The following is a 17803-nucleotide window of genomic DNA, read 5'->3' as shown; positions in this document are numbered from 1 at the left end:
TCAACTCTTTGTTTTATAATTAGTTATGCATCTAAGGTATACTGGGGCCTTGTCTCGCAAGTATGTTTTCCGGTCGAGACTCATGATAGAGGTTTCATAGACTAGACAAGTCAGTTATGTTATGTCAGACATTCGGAGTTGTATAGCCATTTTGGCTTATTCATGTTATTCCCGCATTCATGACTTAAACAAGTGTTTCATTAAATTATTATGACATCTCATGTTTTATAAAGGCTCATCATGCATTCACGTTATATTCCGCTCATGTTATGCCTCATGATGATTCAGCAAGCCATGTGGTTCGCTCGGTCACATGCAGTAAGGCACCGAGTGCCGTGTTTCGCCCAGGCCATGGTTCGGGGCGTGACATATCCGATACCTAATAAAAGAGATTTGTTAAAAAGAACTTACAAAGCAAATGTTTATAGTAAGTTTGATATGAAATCAGGATTCTGGCAAATTCAAATTTCTGAAAAAGACAAATATAAAACAACATTCAATGTCCCTTTTGGACAATATGAATGGAATGTTATGCCTTTTGGGTTAAAAAATGCCCCATCAGAATTTCAGAATATAATGAATAATATATTCAATCCTTACATTCATATGTTTATAGTTTATATAGATGATGTTTTAATATTTTCTGAGGACATTGATTCTCATTTTAAACATTTAAATATTTTCTTTAAAATTGTTAAAAATAATGGTTTAGTGGTAAGTGCTAAGAAGATTAAGTTGTTCCAGACAACAATTAGGTTCTTAGGACATGACCTCTACCAAGGTACGTATAAATCCATTTGTAGAGCCATTGAGTTGTCACGACCCAAATCATGGATCATGCGGGCACCCACACTAACCCTCCCTGGTGGGCGAACCCTTCAGATAACTACCTTAATTTGATACAACATGCGGAATAAATACTTTTATTATAAGAAATTTCCAAAATCTGGTCTAGACTCATACAAGAGCTTCTAAGAAGTTTACAATTTGAATAGATATGACTAGAAAGGGATACGACTTCGTTTAAGGATAGAGAACAACGAAATCTAAGGAGAGACTCGGGTTGCAATAGCTCACCCAAACGTCTTTGACGAATGCCTCGAAACGGTCGTGAGACTCCGAACATCGCACGAAAATAACTCTACACTCCGGAAGGAGTGTAGCAAGAGTAGTATGAGCACAACACAAGGCTCGTAGGTATCATAGGCCGACAATGGTTAGTTCACGCATATAAACAAGAAGCAACTAACAAGTAAGCGGATAAGTAATCAAACACGGTCACACATCTAGCACATGAGAAAGTCTTGCATTAACGATAGTCACAAGGGATCTTAATATCTCGGATTATAAGCCTAGGAGAATTCTATAAACCTCGATTCCATCCAGCCTTTAAAATAAATACTCACAAACAACAACTCGGTAATTCACAAATCAAGAATCAATCGGAGAATGTGCCATGCAATGACATGAATGACCATTCAAATGGAGTGCTATGCAATGCAATGTCGTGCTATGTAAATGTTATGCAATGCGGAGTCACCTCTCACACTCCACTCCCGTACACACATGCTATGGCAATGCCTCATAGTCATGACCCATGGGGGACCCGCGAAGTCCATGTACCACTCGCTCCGAATATAACCTCGGATCACGAGCACACTCTCACGATCCCGGCAAAGACCTCGGGCATCGGACACTCCATCGTTCCCGCAAGAAACCTCGGGCAACAAACACTCGTCTCTTTTTTACCCTCTCCGATCGCAAAGACCTCGAGTCTCTCAATCACTCTCCTCACCATTATAACAACATAAGAGTAATATGAAGCATGTCATGCATGATATCACTCAACTATATCACCAATATGCAATAAACAAGTACAAGTCATATTATTGCCCACGGCTCAATCATCAATATTGCCCTTCCCTTTCATAAGGTGAGGGAGCTAGTATGTGATAAAGATACAACTAGGTGATAATTACATCACATAGCACATAGAATATGGGATGCATGCCTCGCATGGAATCAACCTCGATAATCACCGCAATCATAGGTTCCATAGATTCATACTAGGGATTGCAATTCAATATTCAATTCTCAGTAATAACCTTCCTCTTCCATATGACCAGGGGGATAACAAGAGAGAGAGAATTATATCAAATACATGAACTCACAATACAATGACAGCTCACATAACAATATCGTAATAATGGCGACGAGCCCACATAACAAAAGATTACAATAATGGCGACAAGCCCACATAACAAATATCCAATAATGGCGACAAGCCCACATAACAGCTGGTAATACCAACCTAGATGGAATTTACCTCCATACCATGCCCGAAGGCCTATCATGCTTTCCCGTCAATCACTACTATTTACATACGTTTCGCTAACCGAAGTCTAGACATAAAGTAAACCGTAACCTACCTCGAATGCCGAACGAAAGTCACGAACTTTCACGCCAAAGCTTTTTCCTTCCTTGAAGTGCTTCCGATCGGACAAGGTCTTTAGTGCTTATTCGTCACACAATATGTGTACGCTACCCAATAATACTTCAACCTATATTAAGACGCCAACAACTATGATTAAGCTACAGGGAGATTCAAACGTATTCTAACGTTAGTAACTCCTTTCTAGATGTTTAGGCGATGTTTTCTCTTGTATCTAAACCAACCACATACTACCAATACAACATCAATAATTATGTGTTCAATACCAATCCGGACAGCCCACACAATATTCTAAACAACCCACATTCATAACATGCAATAACGATTCACATACGGCTTCGACATTCTCAAGTTACTTTTATTAGTTTGTAGCCTTAACGTTTGCATGTAACAACTTATAACAGCCCATCCAACATACAATATGATGTATACTCTTAACTTATAATTATTCTTTCCAACTTAATGAAAACACAAGTCCAAAACAGTCCACTACCACAACATGTCCAAAACAGTCTCTAACCGACAACATAACGATGTTCGGAATTCTTGCAAACGTTTACGAACATACTAAGCCAACCACATGCGATTTTTATACATCATTTCATGTCTTCTTTTCATATAATTTCAGTAAGTTATGACCAGCTATCCACACACGACAAGTACAACATCAATTCATACGCAACTACGCTATATCGTCATTTTTATAATCCTTATAACAACTCACAAATGACTTTAGTTTCAACTCCAACCATTAAACACCTTCATTTCCATCATAAAATTCATGATAATAACAATCAAAATATCAAGTAAAAACAGTTCACTAACTTCTTCACAAAACAGTCCACACACGGCTACACCATGCTTCAACATCGCTCACATAAAATCATAGATTCAACCATTTTCATACTAACATAACTTCACCTTTAACCTTCCAATTCTTTTCATTCTTTTTACCATGAGATCTATGATAGTAACAACCATATTTATTAAAGAAAATCAGTCCATTAATTCCACCAAAACAGTCCCTACGGCCAACTAACATTCCAACACCAACTTTCATGATTTTATGCATGCGATTCATGTTCGTCAAGTTACAACCATACTTCAACATCAACACATATAACCCCATAACTACCATCATGTTCCAACATCAACACACCTTATTTCATGCATACAACTTATATTCACACATCTACATCACCCTTAATACATGAAAAGAAAGTTAGATCTTACCTTGACAACTTGACTTCTCTACTTGGCTAGAGTTGGTGACTTGAGATGGAAATGGTTCTTGTTGCTCCAAAGACTATCTTCACGTTTTAGGGACCTTCTAAAGGGTTGAAACACCTTGGAAAATAATTTTTGGATCAAGACTCAAAGGGCTCAAAAATCAGCCCCTTGGCCGAAAGCTTCCTCTTTCCTCTCTAGGTTTTCTTTCTTTGTTGTGAAGTTGAAATGAATGTAATGGCTGATTCCTTAGTCATTATTTGGTTCAACTTTGATGCCTACAAGTTGGTCACATGCTCCACTTATGGCATGAGTCACTCCATTAACTTTACACTTAAAATTCCATTTTTTTCTACAACTTTAGGCCAAGTGTGGCCAAGCCTCACCTTCTTGTTTCTCCTTTCTTCTTTCTTTTCAATTGTTTACAAGACAATTGTATGTGTGGTGAATGATTCATACACCATCCTTTGTCCATTGTAATTATGCCAAGATGAATGAGCAATATTTAATGTGAAATGATCCCTCCACCATGTTGGGTCTTCCTAAAATAATGTATACTTTCATAAAGTAGTAGATGCTTAAATATTCAAATGCATGCTTCACATGGATGCCTTATTTTCAGTCACTTGGCTGAATTCCACACTCCTTTCTTTCAATTTGGTTGTCCACAATATAATGTAAGTGTAGTGGATGAATCACATTTAAATGTATATTTGTATGTCTCCCATAGTAGTCTTATTTAAGATGACTTTGAGTCATCTTTTGGACATGGCATGTTAATGTTCATATTGGCTCATTGTTGCCACTAATTTTAACTTAACACCACGATTAAGTAGTTCCTAATTTCCATTAATGCTTCTATACCAAACAAAATTTGTAGATAAATTGTGACTTCAAACGAAATCGGAAGTTAAAGTCTCTACTTTGTATCTTGAGATAGTCTTAATACTCAGCCCGACTTGAATCATCCATATCTCCTTACCCCGATATCATTTTGACGAGCTGTTTGTTGCGTTGCAAACTAGACTCGATGAACTTAATTTTAGGCTTTTGAAACACCTTAAAACTCCTCATATACTAGGAGATATGCCTCCTACAATATAGGCTAAAATCGGGTCCGAGATTTTACCGAAATTGTTCCGATTCATTTCGTTTAACTTCTAATCCTCTTCCAACCTCATGTAACCTCTTATACATACATATACACAGTCATTTACATCCATAACAATTCATATACATGTCTCGAAGGGTCCGTAGAATCACAATAACCATAAGTAGAACTCACAAAGCTTCGACGAAACTCCAATCGAAAAAGTATATTCCTATCTTTTGTCCATCTTCTATATCATTACTAATAATCTCAAATACTTTAAAAGGTCACTCACATTACCTCATATACATACTCATAACGCGATTTCAAATCCTTTAGGTTACCAGTCACCTCGAGATACTTAAGACAACCATATTTATAACGATATTCTTACTAACTCGATTAACTTTCCTTGAACCTTCTTAACTCATTCTTTCTTGTTTTAATACAAGTAGCAAGGATTATTATGGAGTGTGACATTCTCCCCTCCTTTAGAACATTCGTCCTCGCATGTCAAATGAGGACTAAAACTCGTCAATTAAATAACCGAATCACCCGTTATCGCAGACTATAGACAACAAGATTTGACCACGAAAAGGGTGTTTTAGGAATATTATGCCTAAAAGTGCTAAACGACCAAATGGGTCGTTACATGAGTTCTCATCCAAATTTTCAGATGAAATTCCTGATAAAACCCAACTACAAAGGTTCTTAGGAAGTCTTAATTATGTTGCACATTTCATTCCAAATGTCAGAAAAATCTGTGAACCCCTTTATAAGCGTCTCAAAAAGAATCCAAATACACTTGAGTCAAGATCAAACAGAAACAATCCGAAAAATTAAGGCCATTGTCAAAAAACTTCCGTGTCTAGGTATTCCAAACCCATATGCTTTTATGATTGTCAAAACTGATGCTTCTAATGAAGGATATGGTGGAATTCTTAAACAAAGAGTCTCTTCGAATTCTCCAGAATAATTGGTCCGTTATACCTCGGGAATCTGGAATTCTGCACAGAAAAATTATAGTACCGTTAAAAAAGAAATTTTATCTATAGTACTATGTATTACAAAGTTTCAAGATTACTTAATAAATAAAACTTTTTTATTACGAGTTGATTGTAAATCAGCCAAAGAGATTTTACAAAAAGATGTTAAAAATCTTGTTTCAAAACAGTATTTTTGCCGGGCAAGCATTATTATCCGGCTTTCATTTTGAAATCGAATTTATTAAAGGTGATTTAAATTCTTTACAGATTTTCTTACAAGGGAATTTCTACGGGGAAATCATGAAAGGCACAATAGCCCCCACATCCCCTTTCCGGAAAAAGCCCAATCAACCAAGGCCCAACTTTAAATAGGTATTCAAATTTAGCCGAATTTCCTAACCTACCACTAAGGCCCATGAGGCCCACATTACCAGCAACCAGACCAAATTTAACCATACTCGCTTCTATCCCCAAAACAGAACCATCATCACCATTCAAGAAGGAACAACACCCTTCAAGAAAGATGTTAAAAATCTTGTTTCAAAAAACTTTTGTTCTGTTCATTTTTTTCGATTCACCCTTTTTCTTTTTTACCAAATTTTTATAAGTATTTCCTTTTACCAAAATTCGTAAAATTCTATATATTAGTCTCTAAACCCATCCTTCAAATTCCCCAACATCCCTTCCACGAATAGATTAGTAAGATTTATATTTAACCAAGGGTCAAATAATTTTTGTACATGAGAAAATTCATGTTATAAGAACAAATACGATTTAATCAAGGGTCATATTTGCTCTTTTATGACTTCATTTTTAAAAGAGCTCCATAAATAGAGCAATCTTAAATCATATTTATTCTAGAAGAATTTGGATACATATAAGTACGTACGGGTGTATATGGACCAATTAGTTCGGATTTTTTAAACATCAAACCAAACCAATTGCGTCGGGTTTTTAAATGTATACACCCAATCAAACCAATAAAATTCAGGTTTTTCAACCTTGGGTTTTCTTGGGTTATTGGGTTTTCTCGGATTTTTTTTTTCCGGAATAGTCTTGATACAAAACATATAACTTTTACTTCAAATATTTTTTAAGTCCTAGTAAGATACAACTATATAATTAAGGTGTTTCATAAGAAAATAACACAAAATATGAGAAGAGTGAGGACATTGTATTAAAGTATTCAATAAAAGATAATAAAATCGGTTAAAATAAATATTGCTAATTAATAAGCCATAAAGAAAATGACCATAATCTAAAAATACTAAGTCATGCTAAAATAAGTACGGCTAATAAGTATTAATTACATGACAAGAAAAAAAAACTTAAGTTATGTATTTTCACTCTCTAAACAAATTATGCAAACCTAGAGAATATATATCTAACATTATTGTCATTCCTAGTGGTAAATTGAATTCTTTTTGTTAGTATTAGAGCTCGATTGGCTTAGCTTATAAGTACGTTTTCGAGCTTTTTTTAGTGTTTAATTTTGACCAACTTATAAGCCATTTTGTGCTTAAAATAAGCCCAAAAAAATAAGTTGAGGCCCAACTTATTCTTTTTTGGCTTATAAGTTGCTTTTTTTAAGCTAAGTCAAATGGGCCCTTGGTGTTGAGTTGATTTTGGTTTGGACTTTATATGAGTTACTAACATATATATATATATATATATATATATATTCTAAGTTGAAGCTTGAATAATATGATAATAGATAAAAAATTATGAAAAAATCTAAGAAATATTTATAAATTACATTACAAATAAATATTTTTATGTATGAAATATTTTAAAAATTGAATACATGTAATGTCGGGTTGGTCTGGTTCGCTTTGACTTTATTTAGTTAAAACCAAACCAAACCAAACCAATTATGGGTGGGTTTTTTTGCTCAATACCAAACCAAGTCGAACCAAACCACTAGTCGGGTTTTTTTCTCGATTTGACTCAGTGTATCGGTTTAATGCGGTTTGTCGGTTTACTTTGTACACCCCTACATATAAGTAACACTCAGTACACATTGGAGCTTCATCAATGACAAGTGTAATACGAAAGGATTTGCTCACAACCAAAGGTATGAATTGACCAAAGTGAACCGGATGACAAAATTATGTAATTTTTATACGTACATGAACAAATTTGCCTGTTTTTCTACAAATGACAAAGTTTCCAAGACTTAAATTTGTCATTTTATTATAGGAGGTCTCATATGGTAGACGTGAAAAATCAAATGCAAATAAACTTCTTCTGCGTTTGAGAATTTTTCACATATATGAATTATGAATTGAGAGTAGTGAAGTAGCAAATCTCCAATTTCTATACGGCTCTGGAATATTGCATGTGATATTTCTTTAAATTTTAATGACCAAATTAAACTAACCACGTTTAAAATCATCTCGTGTAATGACAATGCAATTTAGCATTAACTACGTATATTCATGTCACAAAAAGTAGAAAAAATGTTGCTTTTCCCCCTGAAAAACCAACAAAATCGTACGTGATAGGAAGAGGCGAAGTCAGGATTTGAAGTTTATGGGTTCGGGATTCCAGCTGTTTGTAGTTACTGGGTTCTAAATTAATAGTTTATACATATTCAATAAAATATTTAATGAACTTACAAAGTTTGGAGCAAAACTATTGAGTTCGGCCGAACCCACGATCAATGAACTAGCTCCGTCCCTGGTGATGCGTTTTAACAACACAAATTAATCATAGTATTATATCACTTGTCTTTTAGTGGCGGCTAACTCTATTTTGGACTTCATCTGTTCCAGTTTATGATAATGATAAATGTTAAATTTGAAAACATTTATCTACAAACTTTTATAAATGTTAGAGATAAAGGTCAAAAAACACACCTCAAGTATCTCATTTTTATGAGTTTCTTAGTTCAAGTGTGAAAGTTTCCTACCTAGATTGTCATCAATTAATTTGTAAACACACCAACTATCGGTTGTTCACTTTTCCTACCTAGACTATCACCAACTACTTTGCAAATACACCTCAACTATCAGTTGTTCGCTTTTAATGAGGTGTGTTTTACAAACTAGTTGGTGATAGTTCATGTAGGAAAAGTGAACAACTGATAATTGAGGTGTGTTTTGCAGACTAGTTGGTGATAGTTTAGGTAGGAAACTCTCACACCTAATAGTTCGAGAGGAAAAAAAAAATACTTGAGGTGTGTTTTTGGCCCTTATCTCTAACATTTATAAAAGTTTGAAGATAAATGTTTTCAAATTTAACATATATCATTACCATAAACTGGAACAGATGAAGTCGTAAACTGGAACATTTTTTGTAAACTAGTTGGTGATAGTTCGAGTAGGAAAAGTGAACAGCTGATAATTGAGGTGTGTTCTGCGAGCTAATTGGTGACATGGTTAAAACAAGTTTTTAAAAAACTTTGTGCCACAATCAAATAAGTTCATGGATTTGGAAATATATGGTCTATATTCCTCCATTTCACTCTGTAAAGGCTGATATTATCCTGAATTTGGAAATTAATGGTGAAATATGCATGAAAACAACATATGACTCAACAAAGACCATAAGTTATGCTAATTGACTATGTAACGTACAAGAATAATCATATATATATATTGAGCAAAAGATATTTAACCCTGTAGAGGCCGATATTATCCTAGATTTGGAAACGAATGGTGAAATATGCATGAAAACAACATATGACTCAACAAAGACCATAGTTATGCTAATTGACTAAGTAATGTACGAGAATAATCTTAGTATTCTATCTACCACTGAAAAAGATGGTATCCAGGGTCCAGTAGGGTCGGTGTGTTTTTCATGGTCCAAGACTTATTTTTCATATGAAAATTGCTCTAGCTGCAGTGACTTGCATGTTTTTAGCATTTCAATAATATTGTTTCTTCCTTCCATTTATTGCTTCTACACTTAACAAATTAGGTTGGGAGTTGGTAGTTGGTAGTTGTTTAATTGGAGATTTATAATATATGTGTTGGGTGTGCGACAAAATACGATATTGGTAGTTGAAAAGTAATGAAAGCTTATAAAGTGTAGATTTTGCCTAAAACAGACGATATCACATTATGTCAAGAGTATCTTTAGATTGTTTTAAACCAATCATATGAGTTTTGCTAAACATTGTCGGTTCCATACCAAGATAAAGATGCAAAGTTGCAAACTTGTGATAGGTTGACAACCAACATAATTCTCAAATGACGCTGAATTCTCTAAATATTCTGAAAAAATAGACACAAAGGATTCATACATAGTAGTATTTCAAAATGTTGATTGGCAAATTAGTAGTCCAAGTGTCATACTCCCTCCGTTTCAATTTACGTGACCTTTTCGGAGTACGAGGGTCAAATTTCATAACTTTGACCATAAATTTTAACATGAATTTTTTAAGTTTGTAAAAATAAAATTTATATATTTAGGAACTACATAAAAAGTACTATAAGTCATGATAATTTATAATTCATATAATTAAGAAAAAAAATAAGAAAAACGTGGTCAATGAACCACCTCGTAAACTTCTCAAATAATAATAGGTTCACATAAATTGAAACAGAGGGAGTAAATGTTATCAATTACTTATGAAAATAAAGGGATGAATGTCCATTTACAAAGCAAGTTTTGGACCTATAGATACGACTGTTTTACCCGGTACAGAGGCTTTCCTTTGCCTTGAGATAATCAAGACACGTCCTCTTCCTCTTTTTAATATTTCCACATAAAATATTAATTGCTCACCTTCCCTTACTTCCTTTTTCATATTAATTGAGCTCGGGTTGTAATTTAGTATTTTTATAATTCCTCTATCCTCTATAATTAGAGGTAGGCTTGTGTAATTCTAGGGAAATATTTTACATTGTTAAAATAATTTTTTAGAACGGTGCGTACCACGATTCAAGCCAATTCATTAATTCATCTAAAATATTATCGTAGTAATATATAATTTTTCAAAAGACTCTTATTAAAATATTATTTAATTTTTGACTGTTTTAGACTAATAATATGGACCTTGCTAAACATAGTCGGTTCCAAACACAGATGAAGATGCAAAGTCACAAACTTGTGATATGTTGACAATCAACATAAGACTGAATCACCTTGAATCTTCTCAATACTTTGAAAAAACAGAGCGGTACTGAAACAAAGGATTGATATATATATATAACTGATCCAAACTAGTTTGAGAATTAAACATAATTCATGATTCAATACGTACGTACAAACATTTATTATTCTATTTATGAAACACGTATATGTAGTAAAAAGAAGACAAACTCACAACAAACTTATAACTTGGATGAAAGCAACAGATGACTCAACAAAGACCATAACAGTGAAATAGGGATGACATTTTCTTGGATTTGGAAAAGAATGGTGAAACAATATGAGCCTCACTAAATATAGTCGGTCCCAAACATAGAAAAAGATGCAAAGTTGAAAACTTGTGATAGGTTAACAACCAGCGTAAGACTCAAATCACACTGAATCTTCTAAATACTCGGAAAAACAACGGACACAAATGATTCATATAACCGACCCAAACTAGACTCAAAACATAATTCATAATTCCACACGTACGTACAATCATTTACCACTACTATTAGTCTATTCATGAAACCCGTAAAAAAGAAGACAAACACAAACTTGTACTAGGAAATTAAATTAGATCACCGTATGAAAAGGGCTAGACTGCTTATATGTGTTTATATACTTATCAGTGTTTTCACTACTAGAACACAAAGTATACTAGTTTATAGTTCCCTCTCTTTCTCATTTGTTTAGTGTTCTCTTAGCATATACTTACTTACATTCATGTCAGTAACAATATAACCTAAAGTACTTTCAAAACTCCCTCAAATTATATTTTGATCATCAAGAAACCAAGATTACAGAGTTGAATACTACCAACATGACAAATCAAGGACCAAATAGTAGTGTTATCGAGTTAGCTGAAATTGTACCACAAAATGGCGAAGTTTTCTTGACATGGGAAGATCTGTGGGTGACGGCTTCAAGCTTGAAAGGTGGCAACAAAACCATTCTTAAAGGCTTAACAGGCTATGCAAGGCCTGGTGAACTCTTGGCTATCATGGGCCCTTCTGGCTGTGGCAAATCCACACTTCTCGACACAATAGCAGGTATATTTTTCACCATGGAGATTTTATATACTGACAGCGTAAAGAATTTTTACCCAAGTAGTGTATTTCAGCCTGATGTAGCAGGTAACCTGGCTTATATTGCAGGTTACAGATTCTACTTTTTCTCATTTAGTTGACATGATAGTAAAAAATCTTTTACACTGTGAGTATATAGAAGTTCAACTCCAGCAACACCCCGACCCAGGAAAAGTAGTGTTATTATTTTGATTAGGTACTTATGTTATGTATGTATATTAATGTTATCAGGGAGATTGGGATCTAGCACAAGGCAGAGTGGAGATATTCTAATCAATGGCCGGAAACAGACACTGGCACATGGAGCCTCTGTGAGTAAAATTTAAGAATCAGTTACTGTGGACATAACATGCAATAATCTCTTTCCAACATTCTACCAGCAGAGTATTATCTGTTGGAGATATTCAAAAGAAAAATGTTTGCTTATGAACATGCATAACCTTTGAATTTTGGAACATGTATATTATAAAAGGAGAAACTGAAACTCATGGTGAGTACCTGCATATTTTGTACTAATTACATAGAAGTTGACATAATCAGGCCTATGTGACTCAAGAAGATACTCTTATGGCAACACTAACTGTAAAGGAAGCTGTATACTATTCTGCTGAACTACAACTCCCTAATTCCATGCCAAAATCAGAGAAAAAACAAATAGCAGACATGACTATGAAGGAAATGGGGTTGCAAGATGCCATGGAAACAAGAATTGGAGGATGGAGCGGGAAAGGAATAAGTGGAGGACAGAAGAGGAGAGTTAGCATATGCTTGGAGATTTTGACGCGCCCAAAACTTCTCTTTCTTGATGAGCCAACTAGTGGACTTGATAGCGCAGCGTCTTATTATGTCATGAAAACAATTGCAAGCCAAAGCCAGGGGAGAACCATTATCGCCTCAATTCATCAACCTAGTGCTGAAGTTTTCTGTCTTTTTCATTCTTTATGTCTTTTGTCTGCTGGAAGAACTGTATACTTTGGCCCTGCTAGTGCAGCAATTGAGGTTAGCATATTATTTGAATTCTTGAAATGTCTAAGTTAATCAACCAAATATATCGATAATCCTTGTCAATGTGCAGTTTTTTGCTTTGAGTGGTTATCCTTGCCCGGCACTCCAGAATCCATCTGATCATTTTCTCAAAACAATTAACAGTGATTTTGATCAGGTATGGAAGTTTGAATCTTTTAGTATTGGAATAGACTGTTTCTCAATTGATTTAAATGAAATTTTTGGCTATGAATAATAGGACATTGAAGAAGGTCCAATAAGGAGGAAATCAACAGAAGAGGTGATTGATATCCTGATAAAGTCATACAAAGCTTCCGATAAGTATAAAGAAGTTCAAATCCGAGTTGCTCAAATTTGCAAACAGGTCCATAATCTGAAACTCTTTTATGATTAATCAGCACATGGTATTTTCCAACTGTCAATTCCCAGGTTACTTGCCGGAGATGCTTCTAGCAGTTGTTCTCTCTGTTTCATTTTATATGACACTCTTTCCTTTTCAGTATGTTCTATATTTGGAAACTCTTTAATTTTAAACTTACAATCTTACCTCTAACGACATAGGTGTATAAGCATAGAATTGTCATGGTATGTTCCAAACCACTATAATTCAAAGAGTGCCTACTTTTGGTATGTGGGGAAAGTCTCTCTATTTTTTTTTCTCTTTTCTAAACGACTTCTTTAATCAAACACCACCATATCAAATAAAATCGACCGAGTACTAGACAGGAAAACGTATAAGTATGATGTGCTTAAGGATTTCCAAAATCATATACAGGAAGGTGAAGTACTGGAGAGAAGAAGCCGTGCCAGCTTCACAACCCAAAGCTTTGTTTTGACAAGAAGGTCATTTATGAACATGTCCCGCGATCTTGGCTACTACTGGATGCGATTAGCTGTTTATATTGTAATAGCTGTAGGTCTTGGCACTATCTACTTTGATGTTGGCCTTTCTAAAGCTTCAATTCAGGTAATAACAGAGAGAACACATATTGCATTTCCTCTTCACTTGTACCATGATGTTTTAAACTGCCAAATTATTTACTCTTTAATTACATGGTGAAAATAGGCAAGAGGTTCCATGCTTATGTTTGTGGCTTCATTCATCACTTTTATGGCCATTGGTGGATTCCCCTCTTTTGTGGAAGACCTCAAGGTAGAATACAGATTTCACATTAAGTGGTACTCCTCATTTTTCTTTTTCTCCTTTCTTGATCTCGTGCTAATAATAGGTTTCTAAAACATTAAAAAAAAAAAAAAAAAAACAGGTATTTCAGCGCGAGAAACTAAATGGTCATTATGGCTCTGGTTCATATGTCATAGCCAATACACTTTCTGCTGTGCCATACTTGCTACTGGTATCGTTTATCCCAGGAGCTATCGCATATTTTCTCACCGGGCTACAAAATGGATTCGAGCAATTCATATGCTTTTCACTAGTCCTCTTCGCCTGTATGACGTTAGTTGAGAGCTTAATGATGATTGTAGCAAGCACTGTGCCTAATTTCCTCATGGGATTAATAATTGGAGCAGGAATTCAAGCACTTATGATACTAAGCGGCGGGTTCTTTTGATTACCAAATGATTTGCCTAAGGTATTCTGGAAGTACCCTTTACACTATATTGCGTTTCATAAGTATGCTTACGAGGCACTGTTCAAGAATGAGTTTGAAGGACTAAAAATGCATGACGAGCACCAGGGTAAAATTCATTTGATCAACGGGGAAGACATTCTGAGAGGTACATGGCAAATGGATATGGATTACTCAAAGTGGGCGGATCTTGCCATTTTACTGGGAATGGTAATTTTGTACAGATTGTTGTTCTTGCTGGTTGTCAAGGCTGGTGAAATGGTTAAGCCAACTATAAGAGCATTCACGCCTACCTCGCCTAATCAAATCAATTCGGCAGAAACCCCTTTGCATGAATTTGCTGTCTAAATTGTACTGATAGAGTAAAATATATTTACAATGTCAGTTTATATAAGTTAAATCATTTTCATTATATTATAGTCTCTGTCTTGTAGTTACTTTCTTTGTATTCAAAGCTCATGGTCATAAAGTGTAAGAATAATTTGCTAATTTCACCATGTCATAAGTCAAGTGAGTACCTTTTAAATTGATCTCCTGTTGTTGTTCTTTTTCTCCCGGCTCCAAAGTCCAGCAGATGATGATTACCATAAATCTAGCATGGATTTTGATGACACAAGTAGATATGTGCACTTATTTTAGGTATCATTATGCAATTCTCATCACCTTTATTTGTTAAGTCTGAGGCTAGCAAGTTGATTTAAAGAATTGCTCATGGTGCTTACTGCTGATTATATATGAATTCTAAGTTAAAACTTGACCCATTCCTAGTAGAGTCATGCAAGTAACTGTTCTTTATAAGAAAATCCAATAGCTCTGTAAAACAAACAGACAGGTTAGTTGCTAACAGGAGTTTAGTTATGATTAAGGTTATGTGAATGTGATAACCTTGATATATAAATGTGGAGTTTATTATCGACATAGGAAGAAGCATGACAGATCAGAATTTAGCATTACCTACGTTTTACATGTTAACAAAGAGTGGGAAAAATCTTCCTATTTTCTTCATCACAAATTAATCATTGTGCTGTATCACTTGTCTTTTTGTGGCAGCTAACTCTATTTTGTAACCCCTCTTTCAATAGATGTGAACATATGTCTTGTTCATTCCGTTTCATAAAGAGTGTACCGTTTTTAATTTGAAAACAGTTTATCCCAAATGAGAAGCTTTTATGGCGACATAAATGTATATAACTTGTTTTATGAGATAATGGCTTAAATAGCCGTTCAACTTATAGTAATTGGCCATCAGAGTCAATTATCTTTGTTGTGTCCCAAGAGTTATCTAACTTTTGCCTAGTTAGCGCCATGGTCATTTTAGCCAGAAATATAATTTCTCGTACCTAATTAATGATGTGGCAGCGGTGAGTTTTTAGAAACAAATAAAAAATAAAATAAAATAAGTGCTTGAATTTATTAAGGACCTAACACACCCTAAACCCAACCCAACCCAACCCAAGCAAAGTGCATACTTACCGGAGCGACTTCTAAACAGTGTCATATATGAGCCTCAAAGATGATATCCTCAATGGGTTGTTAATACAACAACGTGTTCCCAGAAGTGTCAAAAATATTTTAGTGGAAGAGTTGAAGAAGATCATGTAGCTACACATCTGAAATCTCCAATTAAGCACTAAAACTTCAACTTTTAAAGCTTTACAATAATAAAAACCGGGAGTCTGTCAAAAGATTACTTGAACAACACCAAGAACAACTATAGAAGATTTAACCATCTAAAAATTAATACCAATATCAATTGTTACGTATTGCTATATAAGCAACACCACTTAACAAATTAAATACTATATAATTACAATTACCCAGGGTAGTTTGTATTATTGTAAAAATAAATAAGATTTATTTGTCAAATTTGCTTCTGCACTATCTCAAATTGAGGATTAATTCTGCCCTCAGTTAAACTTTGATTTAATATTACCCCATTAACGAAAGTTTTTTTTTTTCCGCCCTTAGCTCTAATAGAGCTCCAACTAGAAAGCACTCTTAAAACATTATCAAATTATTTTTCTCGAAGAATTTGGATATGTACAAGTCCACTCAGTTCACCTAATTGGAGCTCCATTAATGAAAAGTGTAATACGGGGCGATTTGCTAACAATAAGGATATGAATGGACCAAAACATGAAACGGATGGAAAAATTATGCAATTTTAGATAGTACATTAGCAAATTTAGACGTGCAACAAATAATAAAGTTTCCAGGACTTCAAGTTAAAATTTGTAATGTAGGATAGGAGGTCCATATGATTGACGTAAATAAACTTCTTCCGTGTTTGAGAATTATTGACATATATGAATTGACAGTGAAGTAGCAAATCTCCAATTTCGACACAAGCTCTAGAATATGTTCTTTAAAATTTTCATGACCAAATTAAACTAACCACGTTTAAATCAGCTCGTGTGATGCCGATGCAATTTGATAATTTCGGGCTAGGTTCAAGGTATGCCAGTTGATTGAAAAAGAAAGTCAATTTTCAATATTCAAGATTAGGTTGGGGTCTCGCTACCTCTTTAGTTGTCGCCCCCTACTTGCTCATTCGCAATTAATACCATAGAAACAACGGAAAAGGGCCTAAAATGCTCCTAAACTGTTGTTTTTGGTACAATAATACCCTCCATCCATCTTTTGGGTCAAAAATGCCCCCGCCGTCAACCCTTTGGCTCTAAAATACCCTTATTTTTAACGACCCCCTCTAAAATTGAAATTAATGAATTCATTTATTATGTGGCACAATTCTATTGGCTAAATTTTTAATCATCCTAATTAATTAAAATTCCAACCCAAACTCGGATCCATCTAAGAGCCACACCCGCCCAGCCTAAAAGCCCCATTTCTCATGGATTCACAACAGACCCATTTGGGTGTTCTTCAAGCTTTTTCAAACCCCCCAATGGTGTTTATAATTTTCCTTTAAATATATCCCCTAAATTAGTAAGTAAATCTAAAAATAAGTACAACAAATGATTTTCAGAACGATTTTAACAATGGGTAACCTACAAACTTTAGTTCTCTGATTTTGGATTGAGATTTGAAATCCTTCAGCTTCAAAAATGGAGTTTCAATGGCTTCCTTCAACTTTTTTTCCATCGCATTCACCAAATTAACAACTAAATCAAATTAGGTCAAACAAAAACAACCTCAAAGATGGTTATACTCAAAGATTCAGCAAATTACAACTTTAAACAGAACCCCAAAAAGATTCGAAATCCTTGAACCCCTAAATCAGTAGATAAATTTGATTTCGGAAAAGGGCCAAATATACCCCTGTA

At 34.6% G+C, this 17803-nt stretch overlaps 2 protein-coding genes across 2 annotated transcripts in view; one reads left to right on the top strand and one right to left on the bottom strand.

Annotated features, from left to right (window-relative positions):
* Window positions 1-6211, bottom strand: part of LOC132062169 (sesquiterpene synthase 14b-like) — an 8370-nt gene extending 2159 nt beyond the window's left edge. The window contains exon 1 of the mRNA XM_059454794.1: window positions 6033-6211. Coding sequence (XP_059310777.1) covers window positions 6033-6211 — 179 coding nt within the window. The remainder of the gene's footprint in view (window positions 1-6032) is intronic.
* Window positions 6212-11451: 5240 nt separating this feature from the next.
* On the top strand, window positions 11452-15049 carry LOC132064700 (ABC transporter G family member 1-like). The gene is given in 8 exon segments (XM_059457785.1): window positions 11452-11889; window positions 12157-12236; window positions 12466-12924; window positions 13001-13087; window positions 13169-13294; window positions 13706-13897; window positions 13997-14083; window positions 14196-15049. Coding segments are annotated over 8 exon segments (1932 nt in total). The 5' UTR covers window positions 11452-11660; the 3' UTR covers window positions 14868-15049.
* Window positions 15050-17803: the final 2754 nt, after the last annotated feature.

This window comes from Lycium ferocissimum, chromosome 7, assembly GCF_029784015.1.
Source record: "Lycium ferocissimum isolate CSIRO_LF1 chromosome 7, AGI_CSIRO_Lferr_CH_V1, whole genome shotgun sequence".
NCBI classification, from domain to species: Eukaryota; Viridiplantae; Streptophyta; class Magnoliopsida; order Solanales; family Solanaceae; genus Lycium; species Lycium ferocissimum.
Note: the sequence above shows the minus strand (reverse complement) of the source record. Positions and strands in the feature narration are given on the sequence as shown.